Genomic DNA, 12,842 nt, shown 5'->3' with positions numbered 1-12,842 from the left:
ATATTTCGCCAGTTTAAGTGAATCACTTAAAATCGCATTAGAAAGAAAGTTTCGTATTTAGAGTAAACAATGCCAGCGATTCGAGGACACAGTCGGACTTCCATTTTCGTCCTTAACAACATACATGTTTTTAAAGTGTAAGTAGTCCTTTGATGTTGACACGGGCCTTGTGCGCTGTTCCTTTATGTTTAAAGCAGTAATCTCATAAGAGAACACATCAAAGTAAATTATGTCGAAGAAAATTTCGTGTTGTAACATTGAATCTAGAAAGTTGTCCGCAAAGATACCGTCAAAGAACAAAACGCGGATTATTTTATTTCTCACTCGAGTAGTGCAATAACTTGCCATTGTTAGTTAGAGAGCTTGTGAATATGGTAACGAAACCGATAAAACAACAATCAAATCTCCGCTGTTCTTGAGACAGGAAATTAAAATCGAATCTCTCATTACAAGTCGCCCATAATTAAAACGCAGCGCTGCTAAGGGCTCTAAACGCTCGTCTTTTTTAATTTAAGGCCAGGTGATAAAAGTCGCTCCTTGAAAACTGACCCACTAACATTCTAACCGTTCAATGATCTTGTCTCAACTGCAGCATTTTTTCCATCGGTGCACTCTAGGACATATGATCCGAACCAACGGAGTTTTTATTTTTGCTCTTAAACGGACGTTGTGCAGTTCTTTAACCTCTTTTTCAACCGCGCCTTTCATTCTTCGATAACGTGTGGTTACACGAAATGGCCTATTTCGTAACGGTAATCACTCAAAATTGGCACTGAAAGTGTTAATTATTGCATAGTTGGGTGTGTTATGCAGATGCTAGCCTTGCAAAAAAAATAAGAAATAACTACTTTTTATTAAAATAGAGCAAATGGCATTTCTATAATGTTTATGGAAAATAATTAAAAGCGGAAGATGGCAATTTATCCAATCGAGCGCAACTGTAATACCGTAAATTATAGGTGGAATGGTGTGCAGAATTTTTATTTGGTGAAAATCGGTTACATTGTGCTGTTAGGTTGCAGTGTTGTAACTGTCATGATGTTGGGTAGAATGTTACGGAAATAATAATTACTCTACAATATTACAAATTTAAACTAGAGACCATCAGTTAGATGCAAAAACTAACAAATCTGGTTGATTGCTTTTCCTCTCGTTTCTCCCTATAATAACAATACCTATAATACAGAAAAGAAGTCGAAATTAAATTGAACAAGTAATAAAAAATAATCATGACGACGTTTGGAAAAATTGAAGGCATAAGATTTAACAACTTAGCAACGACACCAACCTCTTTAAGAAGTTGTTTTCTCACAATAATAATAGTAAAATGACAGACCATCTTTAAGAAAATTTTCAAGAAAAATGGCGTATTTTTTCAAAAAGAGTAAATAATTTCTATGTACTGTATTATATCAGAACTAGAATAATTACTGCAGCTCTTGGAACCACATTCCGATATAATTTGTTGAATTTTTTCAGCCTTGTGCACTCTGGAATTGTCAAGCAATAACATTTAGCTAAAAAAATTCTTTCAAGTCTTATTTTAGCCCGAATAGCATTAAAAAAATCCATTCTCGAGTTGTCTTATTCTAATATAAATTAATAAATCTGCAGTTCACAAACCTTCAATTCCTGTAGTGCGATTTTTTTTACCAAATTTTATTTTTTTATTTTATTTTTTAATTACTCACTACATAATATACCTACTTTTCGTTCAGAGAAACTTTTGAAATCGTTTCCTTCTTCAGTCAGAAAAATTCACAATTTTAAATAAAAAAATCAGCTACCTACATCGAGCTAAAATAATAACAACAATAATTTTTGAAATTTAAAATAATAATAAATACTTAAATAATAAATTTAATAAATCTATAAATAATAAATGATTAAGAATAATAATTATAAGGCGTTATAAAAAAATTCCAAAAAAATTCAAATGCACAAGAAAAAATTAGGTAAGTATTTAATATCATTCTGGGTGATCATTATAGTTTTTGGAATACTCAGCCTGTATATTTTTCCCCGCAATAGCAAAATTGATTTAAAAAATTTGTGCAATCGAATGGTAAAATTTAAAAAAAGGAAAGGGTGTGAACGTTTATGAGAAGCAGTTTCCGGTAGAGATAGCACAGCGGGTGAGATAACCCATTGAAATTATTCTGTTACAATGCAAATTAGGCGCTTGTTTGTCATATCAGGTAATAGTGTTCATGTTATTAGCAATAGTCATATGAAAACGGAGTGTGAAAAGCAACCAGAAAGTAAGTGCTTTCTTTTTTGAAAAAATGCTAAAGTGAATTCTTCTCAGTGGTTTATAACTATTTCATCTAATCATTAAACTCTGAGAGGTATGTTTAAATTATAAGGATGACGCTACTTTCATTATTTAAATTTTATATTTTATATGGAATTATGTATTTAACAATCGGAAAAGGAAGAACTTATGATTTTAAAGACAAAAATAAAAAGTAAATGACGTAAAACAAATAAAACGAAAAGACAGCTTCTAAAAAAAGATAGATAATACAAAGTCAGAAATTTTTTTATTCAATTTTGAGACATACATACAATGGTAAAAATAAACTGTGTGAGCTGTGGAGAAGAATATAATCTAACAGCAAAAAGGAATAACAATTGGATTAAGTATCTCAACACTTTAAGAGGTTCTGAGCTTATGATTAAATCAAAATTTTAATATTTTTTAAATTTTTTTTGAAGAAATGTTTTTGATTATTTGACATTTGTCTGTACTCGATAAATTGTAGTTATGTATTTGTTCAAAAAAAAAGGTATCGCCTCTGTAGTGCCAAAAATAATTTTTTTGTAATTTTTTTAAAGTGTGTTATCTCTCCCTGAATTACCCTATAAATAATCTCCAATAATCAAAGCACTGCAAATGCTAAAAATGCATACAAAATAATAATAAAAACAAAATAATAGTTTGTTAATTAACTCAATCACAAATAAAATTTATTTTTCCAAAACCTCGTCTATAAAGAAGTAAAGAAAATCCGATTACGAAATATTTATACCATAAAAAAATATTGATAACGACAATTTTTTGTGTTTTCGTGAACCATATACTATTAAAAATTTCGTCTAAAATTAATTAATTAATTTTAATTAAAGTATAAAAATAAATTTTTATACTTTGTGCTCCCTTTTTTCTTATTTTAATTAAAAAAAATTGTCGTCTAGGAAACTTTGTATCAGTTGGTAAAGGTAATAAATAATAAATAACAAATGAAGAAGAAATAATGATTAAATCGATGGTACGTGTGTTCCATGCATTATCGATAAAACTCTTAAAGACTAAATATTCCTAAATTCAATAAAGTACACTGTACTTTACCCACTGTACCCGACCTAGGAGTGTCATTCTTTATGATCGTGTCTGTACTTTACTTTAACGTACTGTACTTTAATGAGCCATAAACGACTCCTACTGATAGACGTTAATAACCGTTTTATAAACGCAAAGTATAGAAAATAAATAAATTTATCGATATACTCGTAGCAAAAATGTATTTTTAATAAAACAACTTAAAATAAAGTCTATGACTATTTGTATGATTTAATGAAGTTCTATTTAATCTTTATCTTAACTTTAGAAGAATTTCAAAAAAACCAAGTATGAATCGAGACATGAATACTAAGAAGGTATAGAGGGCACTGTTCCCGAAAAATGTGCTATGTGGTCGCAAACCCTGATGTCCCATTGGTGATACCTACACTTTTATTCATAAATTATCCTTGCCAAACACTCTCGCCTTAACTAAATTTCCTTCTGGTTGCAGACGACGTTCCGTTGCTTAGATACCGCAACAAGAACGATTAACCCAAAACCTCATTGAGCACCAGAAGGGTTTAAGGATCGTCGTCAGTGCGTAGAGGCGGCGTTTGTTGTAGTTAAATGCAATGTACAATAATTTTGTCAACGATTAATTAATGATGATGCGTAATGGCAGTTCCGGATTGCGAGTTTAGCAAAGCAAGAAACCGCTCAACTTCCTAACTTGCAACTAACGTGATTAGTGCATTGACTGTTTCCCCTGACAGGCGTAACATGTCATTAAGGTCGCACCGGGACGCCATTGATACGCTTTGACGGTCGCCGAAACCTAAGGGGTGGCTTGTAGCGCTTTCCTTAATTTCCATCGACAGCACCGAAATTGACACATTACGATGCGATAATCACAATGCAAGGGTGCTCACCCGCATCAGGCGCGAAAATATCGATTTATTCTCCGATCAATAAATTGTAGAAATGATAGTAAAAAACTGGAGAAGTTTATTAGCCGCGTCCGCTTCATTAGGGCCGGTATCACCCTTGGTGTAAATGCAGCTTTACACCCTAGTTTAAGGCTTTTGTCAACCCCGCGTCGCATTAGTCTATTAGAATGGGGGACAACCCTATCATTTAGTAATCTTTGGTAATCGGCTATGCATTAAAACATTACGTTAATAGCCGTGCAGCCATGTAAATTACTCTATTGATTTGCCAAACCACGTCGTTTCGTCCCCAAATATTTACTCTACTTTCCAAAAATCAATTTATCAATTATTGATTCACGCACAAATGCATCTCACGCGATGAATCGAACGGCATAAAGTTAACCAAGCTTCAGAAATAAAGTGGAAGAGTTCTCGGAAAACTGCAGACACATTTCTTCCCTGGAAGTCCGTAAAGGGAACAAAGAATTACAAAATACTTGGAGGAGTATCTATGCAGTTCTTTAGCGTGTTTTTGTTGCTTGGGCTTAGAGAGGGATTTTATTGAAAATAAATGAAACGCATTGATGAAATATTGATTAGTTGGAGTCGGGACTTATTTAATCATTGTGTTTTTAGATAATCTTAGCGAAAAAGAGAAATTCCGAATCCGTGAGTGCTTTCACGAAATTAAAAATTCCCTTTCTCAAATCCATAAAAATTAAAGTGCTTGATTGCTAATAAAAGCAACCAGCCATGTGTATTCGAAAAGATTTGTTTTAACAAAGGCACGGTAAATTCAGAGCACGAATAATCTCAAAGCAGTTCGACGTGGATATTTTGCACATAAATTCACCAGAGTAATTTCATGGTGTTTTTCTTGTGAAATTTCCAGAGATGCAAAAGAAAATACAGATAAATTACACGTACCACTAGAAATACGTTTTTTATACTTTCATCTTTATGCTCTTACAATGTTTTGTTTATACTTTCATATAGAAAAATTTTTTTTAATGTACTTTCAACATTTTTGAATGAAAAGATAGATAGTCGAATAAAAATATTTTTATAAACTCTTTGTAACGTTTGACCTATGCAACTTATTTTTATTTTTTTTATTAATAGGTAAATTCATCTACTTATAGTATAAATAGTATAATATTTAAACAATTTTAAATAAAAAAAACTGGGGTATTTCATTCAACACAAAATATACCTTCTAATTATTTTTTTAATTATTTAATATGTTAATTTTGATGATAATAATAACAAACAGGCAAACAAATTTTATTAGGCCGAACATACATTTCTATCATTTTTTGAAATTTCTTTATTACTAAACTTTTTGTCTAATAACTACGAAGTAAACAGACATTCTGTACAATAATAAGGGTGTTTGACGTAATTTTACGAGAGGCCTGCGCCTGTAGAACGCAATCAACAATACATATTCCAGTACGAATTTGATGCCAATTTTGAAAAATTAGATGATCTTTAGTTTGTTCACTCCTTCAAGAAATTACAACGTTTTTAGTTAGTTAGCGATTAAGTTAGATAGATTAGAAACATATTCATTCCGTCTCTTGATAGAACACATAAAAACAGCAATTTATGACCATTATTGAAACAACTATCATAGGTTTCCAATAATTAAATAATTAAATGAGTAATTTTTGCATCTAGTGTTTTGTGATTTTGGTATATTTGGGTGCGTACATAAGGCGCAGGACTCGTAAAGTTATGTGTAACACCCTGTATTTACTAATTTCTCTGTAATACATTTTATTGTTCTAAATTTTATAAAAAATAAAATCGTACCATAAAGATTTTTTATTTTTTTTTTTCAACTTGAAATCTCAACCGTATTTAATTAATCAAATAATTCAAATTGCAATTGCCACATTTGAAACTAATCTCGTATAAAACACATATATCCTAATTAACCCTCCAAAGAGGTGCATTTTAATGCGAATTCGTCGAAAATGAAATTAAATCAAATTTATTCCGCCTGCCGTGTAGATAACCCACCATACCCCACCCTAGTAACTTTCCTTCCACGTTGTTGGTGCGAATTGGACGCTTCTCAAGCCCGGCAAATGTCAAACATACAGATAACCTAATTTATCGTGTATTTTTTGGTTTTTGTTCATTAATAAGTATTTTTCTTTGAAAATGTCTGGAATGTTATACGGCGGCGACGAAATCGGGGCTCTAGTCTTCGACCCTGGGCACCACTCCTTGCGCGTAGGCTACGCTCAGGAGGACACCCCTAAAGCCGAAATCCCGGCCGTGGTTGGCGTTGCGCCCGACGACACCCCGAAAATCGAGCCGGAAACCAAACCAGACGAAAGCAACGTGTCCTCGACAGCGCCAGGTAGTAACCACTCGACCAACTCGGCAAATTTCAGTAAACCTTCTAGCTTGGAAGTACTACATTGACACGACCTTTTTACACACGCCGAGGCCCAGCATGGACCTGCACAGCTACATGAAGGACGGGATGATTGAAAACTGGGACTTGTTCGAGAAAATTGTCGACTATTCGTACGATAAAGTAATTACGCTTCGTCATGCCGTAATCAGGTCTTAAATATAATTTCCCGCTAGATTATCCAGTCAGAATCTCAGTACCACCCCGTCTTGTTCTCCGAGTGCCCTTGGAACCTGCGCCACAAGCGGGAGAAGCTCACCGAAATCATGTTCGAAAAGTACAAAGTCCCGGCGTTTTTCCTCGTGAAGAACGCGGCTTTGGCGGCGTTTGCCAACGGCCGCGCCACGGCCCTCGTCATAGACAGCGGGGCCACGCACACTTCCGCCGTACCTGTTTTAGATGGCTATGTGATCACAAACGCCGTTGTTAAATCACCACTTGGTGGCGACTACCTCATTTTAAAAGCGCGAGAAATGCTAGAGCACATGGGGATTGACCTCACGCCGGCTGCGCTCATAGCGAGCAAAGAAGTCGTGCGCGATAAGGACAAACCAAAGTACATGAAAAAGAAGCTCTCTTTCCAGCCAACCAACAGCTGGATGGCCTACATGATCAAAAAAACGGTTCAGGATTTCCAGCAGAACGTCATTCAAGTGTCTGAGTCGCCCTTTGACGAGAGAATTGCTGCGGGTTTTCCCACGATTCAGCACGAGTTCCCCACAGGGTATCGCCAGGACTTCGGTCCAGAGCGCTTTAAACTGGCTGAGGTCCTGTTCGATCATGCGATGTTGGGGGCAGGGCATATAGGTATTTCCGTTGGTTTTTTTGACAAAAATCATTGTTTTTTGTAGCTGCAACTAGCGCCGGAATGTGCGACGTTGACATAAGACCGGCTCTCTACAGCTCTGTGGTTCTGACCGGTGGTAATTCATTAGTACAAGGATTTAGTGATAGGTTAAGCCGGGATTTATCGTCCCGGACTCCCGGTTCTTTACGGTTAAAAATGATAGCGGCCAATGGCACCGTCGAGCGACGGTTTGGCTCGTGGGTCGGTGGGTCGATCCTTGCGTCCATTGGTACTTTCCAACAGATGTGGATGTCCATGCAGGAGTATCAAGAGGCCGGCAAGGCCCAGATTGACAGAAAGTGTCCTTAAAATCTATTTTTAAGCCAAACATTTCCAATTTTATCGTTTACATACATGTCTCAGTATTTTTTAGACTTTTCACCAAGTAAGGAATTTGTAATAAAATCCACAAAGTAACAAGTTTTTAAAAATTATTATTTAAGAAAAATAAATATATTATATAACAAAGTGGTATTTACAGTTCAGTCTTTACACTATTATTTACATGGTACAAAATTTCATCACAAAGGTCTTTTAGACCTTTGTAAAAAGTCTGGTCCTCGACACCGTCAGACTTTAGCAAAGAATCGTAGCGTTTTCTCAGATTCGTGATCAAGTCTTTCTCGTACTTGTCGCCACAATGCGCCCGCAAGGAATGCATGGCCGTGAGACACTTCTCGACTGAATCGTGATCGTCCTTATCAGTTATCAACAACCCTAACAGCAGCTTATTCAACTTTTTGCACCAATCATGCTCGAGTATGCGCTTGGTCAAGTCAAATTTCACGTAATACTTGCTCAAGTTCTCATCAACGACTGAATATTCGTGCTCGACCAACAGATCCGAAATCATCGTGACCAACTTAATTTGCAGCTTGATATCGTCACTATCGAAAAACTTGCTCAACACCGACAGCCCCCCGCTTTCAACGAACTTGCGTTGAGCGGCCGGAAAGGACCGCAAGAGCGCCCCCAGCGCACTCAAAGCCCGCGTTTTCACCCCCAAATCTGACTCAAAATTGACTAGACGTAGCAAAACCCCAACTGCGCCGCTCTCAAGCGCGTGGATTTTCGGGTTCACGTTGTTCTGCATCAAGGCAGTCATCAGTTTTAGCGTCTCTTTTTTAACCTCCGAATCGGTGGAATTCAAATTTTTGTAAATAATTTCCCGGAAGCCGTTTTGTTTGACGAACTCGCGCGCGTTGTCGTACTGGTGTGCCAGAAAATCCAGATCCTCGAGGATTTTCAACAACTCGGTTTTGTCCACCACCTCCTGGTGTCTTTGCAACAAATCCGCGATTATTTCCGCGTCCATTTTCGGCGTCAGCTTCAAATCGCCGAGAGTTTTCTTAATCTCATCGTAACTGCGGAATTCGTTTTTGATTTTTTTTAACTCGTCTGGGGTGTAAGTGTCTGTAACGGCCTCCCCAAGTGTGGATTTCGAGTTCTCTGTGGGCAAGGCCGATAAGGCCCTGGTTTTATCCTCGGGGGCCTCGTCTAACAGTTTCGCCTCGGTCTCTCCGGTCTCGAGGTTTATCCTAACGTGGAGTCCTTTGGGGATTTTTTGACCTGTCGTGAAAAACAGTTCGCTTTTATTCGGTCGACAGTCCAGAAAAATACTGCCAAAATGGGGAAAATGTCTTTGTGAAATATGCAACTTCACGAAGACGCCACTTTCAGCAATATTTTGCTCGCCTTTGCGCCCTTTTCAACCAAGCAGAACGACTGGACTAATTACTCGTGGCTGCAACACTACACTACCTACGTGAATGCCTACGTGAGTTAGTGAGACACTGCCTACAATACCTCCAAGCCTACGACTGTGAAAAGCGTGCTTTGCCCCTAACCGCCCCTTTGTTATACGTGCTGGAAGCTATCTCGTGTTAAAAGTGCGTGGACAAACACAACGTGATGTGAGAACATGCAAAACAGGTGCCGCAGTCCATTAAATACCAGTTTACGTTAGAACCCAACTGTTAGTCTTAAAAACTAGGAAAACTACGACTTACCTTTTCTAACCGTTTGCCACTCTTTGGTTGGAACAAAAACATCATTGTCTTCATTTTTGCTACACTGGATGAAAAAAATAAATCCAATTATTACAAAAACACTGAGATATTTGAACATTTTCGTTTAGGGGACACGTAATTCATCGAACATTGTTCTGCACTCTAGTGGGTTTCAGGTTAGGAAACAGCGACAGGTGACAGATCGGACTTGTGTCCATTTTATTGGTCCACGTTGGATGTTGTTTTGACTATTTTCTTGTTAATGATAAAATGTCACGCTAATCGAGAGAAACAAATCGAAACGGTCTGCAATATTTAACTGCGGCACTTTTACTAATTAAACCACATTTCTTTATTAGCGCAGGGCGATTTATTAAAATTTCGAAATGATTTCAGATTTTGATTTGAATTTGAGCGTCGGGTGGAAAGTAGCCCTCTGCGCAGGCTGTGGCTAGAGAGACACATTTTCAATTACAACAGTCGTGTATTAGTAGTTTTAAGACAGATTATAATTAATTTTAAGACATTGCTTAGTCCAGTTCGCACTCCTGAATAATTTACGTTTGATTAAAGGCCACAATTTGGAGGAAGCATTTATTTGAGCTGGGCATTTTTTGTGGTGTGACCTTAGCCACGGCGCAAAATCCTCCCCACCGTCAGTTGTTAACGGCAATCGCCATTAGCCAACGCAGAAAACGCACTCTCTTTTCGTCTTCGATCCGTTTGCTTTGCCGGCTTCTAGTCACGTGCAGTGCTCTAATTATCTGTAAACATCTGTGAATTACAATGGCCGACGAATATTTCTTTGGTACGTATAGCAAGCCGAAACCCTTAATTTTCTTCCCGAGCGCGTCGTTTTCCGCTCCGGCCTCTCCTTTCCAGCGAAAACGCGTACAAATTTTGTTGTGATGCCGGCTATTTGCGCGCCATTATTGACGGCCATTGTTTACATTATTCTAGTAGAATTGTTCGAAACTTTCAACAATGCGCGACAATTTTCACCATTTTTGCGAGTATTTAACGCAAAAGTGCCCAAATTCCGCCCATGCGAGTAGTTTCCGGCGTTTCCGTTTCGAGATTTCCCACCTAAGATGGGGCCCAAAGTTGGGGTTTACGTTATGGTTCGTGGGTTTTTGATGGAGTTGGTGGTTTTGCAGCTTTGACGCTGAAGGGGGCGAAGGCTAGTGAGGTGTGGGACCCGGAAGCCAAAGGGGCGGAGGACTACCAAGGCGGCCACAAGCTCATAATCAAGCAGGCGTTGGTGGGGCCCGATGCCACGGAGGGTGAAGTGAATGTGGTTCAGGTTGAGGCAATGACCTGGAAGGACTCTGTTAAAATTCCAATTGCCTCGTTAAAAGCCGGTGGTGCAAACAACCAAGTTCTCTTAGATTTGTCATTCCCCGACCCTCCAGTTACGTTCAGTCTGGTACAAGGCAACGGCCCTGTGCACATAATAGGGCACCACCTCATTGGGAGCCCCATGGAGGAGTTCGATGAAATGGACGAGATGGAAGAGGAGATGATTGAGGACGAGGAAGGCGAAGAAGGGGCTGTAAGTGTGTGTTGTTTCCTGTACTGTTTCCAATTCTACTATTCCTCATTGCCTAAATTGTTTTGAGAAATTAACTGAATTTGGAATTCTTGTAGGATGAAATGAAGAATAGTAGAACAAACAAACGCAAAGTTTCAAATGGAAAGTCTAGCGATAAGGTGTGATTGTTAGGTGATTGTTGTTACAATTCATTTTGTTTTTCGTTGTTTAGGAGGAAGACGAGGATGATGAGGAACCCAAAAGCAAAAAGGCCAAAACTATGAATAATTCAAAAGGCAAAACTCCTGTTAAGAACAACAGCAAAGCAAAGAAGTAATTAAGTTCTTATTTTTTTTAAATCATTTTCATTTTGTCATTTTTTGTTTGTCTCATTGGAATTGGACTGTATTATTTTCAATTTTCTGTGAACTTCATTTTCAAAGGACCATTATAAGTAGGTGATTTAAATGTTGAAGTGTTTTATGACAATGATCCAATTTCTTTTATTCCATAACTAATTTTATGTGAAGTATGTAAGACGAAAGAAACCTGTTTAGGTATTTATTTGTGAAATTCAGTTGTTTGTAAATACTACAATCTCATTAAAATAGTTTTTTTCTAATAATACGAGTTTATTTTGTTTTCCCCCTTTTCCCTTAAACTCCCAATTTTTTTTAACTCGAAATTTAAACAAAAGTAATAAAAAATATAGCGTTATAAGTTACCCCATTTATCTGAGCATCTGATTACTCCAACGCTCCAGACTGGTAACGTGAACGTGCAAATCAGATGCTGAATTAACTATTAGTTTAATTTGTGATGTGAGAAACAGAATGGTACTGACTTCGGGTTTTGTTCTAATAATTATAGATTTGTTTACGTACTCAACTAGCGTACTTACGTACTTTTATTACTAGCGCCCTTTCGCCGAGAGGGCTTTTTAAATGTTACACACTTCGGCTACAGGCGCTTTGTTCAAAATCTGCCCATAAAAGACTGCTATTCAAACAGCGTGGTTAAAATGAGCCAATTTATTACTTTTTACCTGACTGACGAAACTGGTATAATAAGATCAACACAAAATCTAAGTTAAATCGTCCGTAAAGTTGAGAAAATAATGATTAAAAAAGGTGTATTTTTTGTAATGTTGGTTGCATAGTCTTAGAAGTTGAGAATGATATACCAACAGTGAATCAAATGATACTTAAGAATCAACATTAAAAATGTACACCTCAGCACTAGTTTTTTACACTCATGTGGTTACTCCACATTTGTGATAAAAAATCAATGGTGCCTACAAATTACATTACGCTACTTACACAACGTAAATCAAGTTCTTTGTCTTTTTTCTGTTTGATTAATGATTCAGATCTCCTTCTGAGATGAGAGCAATATTTTTCACATTTTTATGAAACTTGTAATGACTGTGATTGTTACATATTTATTATAATGCATCATATCAGAAGTTAATATATTTTGCTTTTGTCTTTTTTATTTTCTAAACTACAAACATAATTAATATTGTTTTTTTATCTTTTGTTTAAATAATAAACGAATGCATTTTTAATCGAAATAAAAACGTTCTGTATAAAATATTTCCAATTATTTTCCTGACACTGGTCTACTGCTAAAGCTGAGAAAAGGATTCCAATTGAATAAGATGTACAATATTTTACATTTGAAATTAGATTTAAAATTTTAAAATCAATTAACTACTAAAAAAGTTTATTTTTCGTGTCTACTACACCAAGATTTAAAATTTTCCCGGCGCATCCACCAAATATCTAGCTTAAAAACAATACTTATTTATAC

General features: G+C 36.5%; 3 protein-coding genes across 5 annotated transcripts in view; 2 read left to right on the top strand and 1 right to left on the bottom strand.

The window, feature by feature from the left end:
- The window catches only part of LOC661990 (uncharacterized protein), a 42,552-nt gene extending 32,637 nt beyond the window's left edge, over window positions 1–9,915 (bottom strand). For both annotated transcript variants that reach the window (XM_064354693.1, XM_064354694.1), the window contains exon 1: window positions 9,500–9,915. In XM_064354693.1, coding sequence (XP_064210763.1) covers window positions 9,500–9,617 — 118 coding nt within the window. In that variant the 5' untranslated portion in view covers window positions 9,618–9,915. The remainder of the gene's footprint in view (window positions 1–9,499) is intronic.
- Window positions 6,268–7,958, top strand: Bap55 (Brahma associated protein 55kD). Its single transcript, XM_961867.4, has 4 exons — window positions 6,268–6,586; window positions 6,633–6,766; window positions 6,820–7,450; window positions 7,495–7,958. The coding sequence occupies exons 1-4, from the start codon at window positions 6,385–6,387 to the stop codon at window positions 7,797–7,799; spliced, it is 1,272 nt and encodes a 423-aa protein (XP_966960.1). The 5' UTR covers window positions 6,268–6,384; the 3' UTR covers window positions 7,800–7,958.
- Window positions 9,916–10,147: 232 nt separating the features above from the next.
- On the top strand, window positions 10,148–11,655 carry Nlp (Nucleoplasmin). Of its 2 annotated transcripts, XM_008199350.3 has the most exons (4): window positions 10,148–10,307; window positions 10,657–11,051; window positions 11,147–11,209; window positions 11,263–11,655. In XM_008199350.3, exons 1-4 carry the CDS (start codon window positions 10,286–10,288, stop codon window positions 11,365–11,367), a joined length of 585 nt encoding a protein of 194 aa, XP_008197572.1. In that variant the 5' UTR covers window positions 10,148–10,285; the 3' UTR covers window positions 11,368–11,655. The 2 variants fall into 2 exon arrangements, with proteins under 2 accessions (XP_008197572.1, XP_973085.1); XM_967992.5 differs by lacking the exon at window positions 11,147–11,209.
- The last annotated feature ends 1,187 nt before the right edge of the window (window positions 11,656–12,842 follow it).

This window comes from Tribolium castaneum, chromosome 2 (genome assembly GCF_031307605.1).
Source record: "Tribolium castaneum strain GA2 chromosome 2, icTriCast1.1, whole genome shotgun sequence".
NCBI classification, from domain to species: Eukaryota; Metazoa; Arthropoda; class Insecta; order Coleoptera; family Tenebrionidae; genus Tribolium; species Tribolium castaneum.
Note: the sequence above shows the minus strand (reverse complement) of the source record. Positions and strands in the feature narration are given on the sequence as shown.

Excerpts from the sequence above, each read along its gene's own strand:
- Bap55 (XM_961867.4), top strand. The coding sequence starts at position 6,385 with ATGTCTGGAATGTTATACGGCGGCGACGAAATCGGGGCTCTAGTCTTC. Across the intron at positions 6,587-6,632 it reads CGTGTCCTCGACAGCGCCAG|CTTGGAAGTACTACATTGAC; the intron begins GTAGTAACCACT and ends TAAACCTTCTAG. Across the intron at positions 6,767-6,819 it reads TCGACTATTCGTACGATAAA|ATTATCCAGTCAGAATCTCA; the intron begins GTAATTACGCTT and ends ATTTCCCGCTAG.
- Nlp (XM_008199350.3), top strand. The coding sequence starts at position 10,286 with ATGGCCGACGAATATTTCTTTG. Across the intron at positions 10,308-10,656 it reads GGCCGACGAATATTTCTTTG|CTTTGACGCTGAAGGGGGCG; the intron begins GTACGTATAGCA and ends GTGGTTTTGCAG. Across the intron at positions 11,210-11,262 it reads ATGGAAAGTCTAGCGATAAG|GAGGAAGACGAGGATGATGA; the intron begins GTGTGATTGTTA and ends TTCGTTGTTTAG.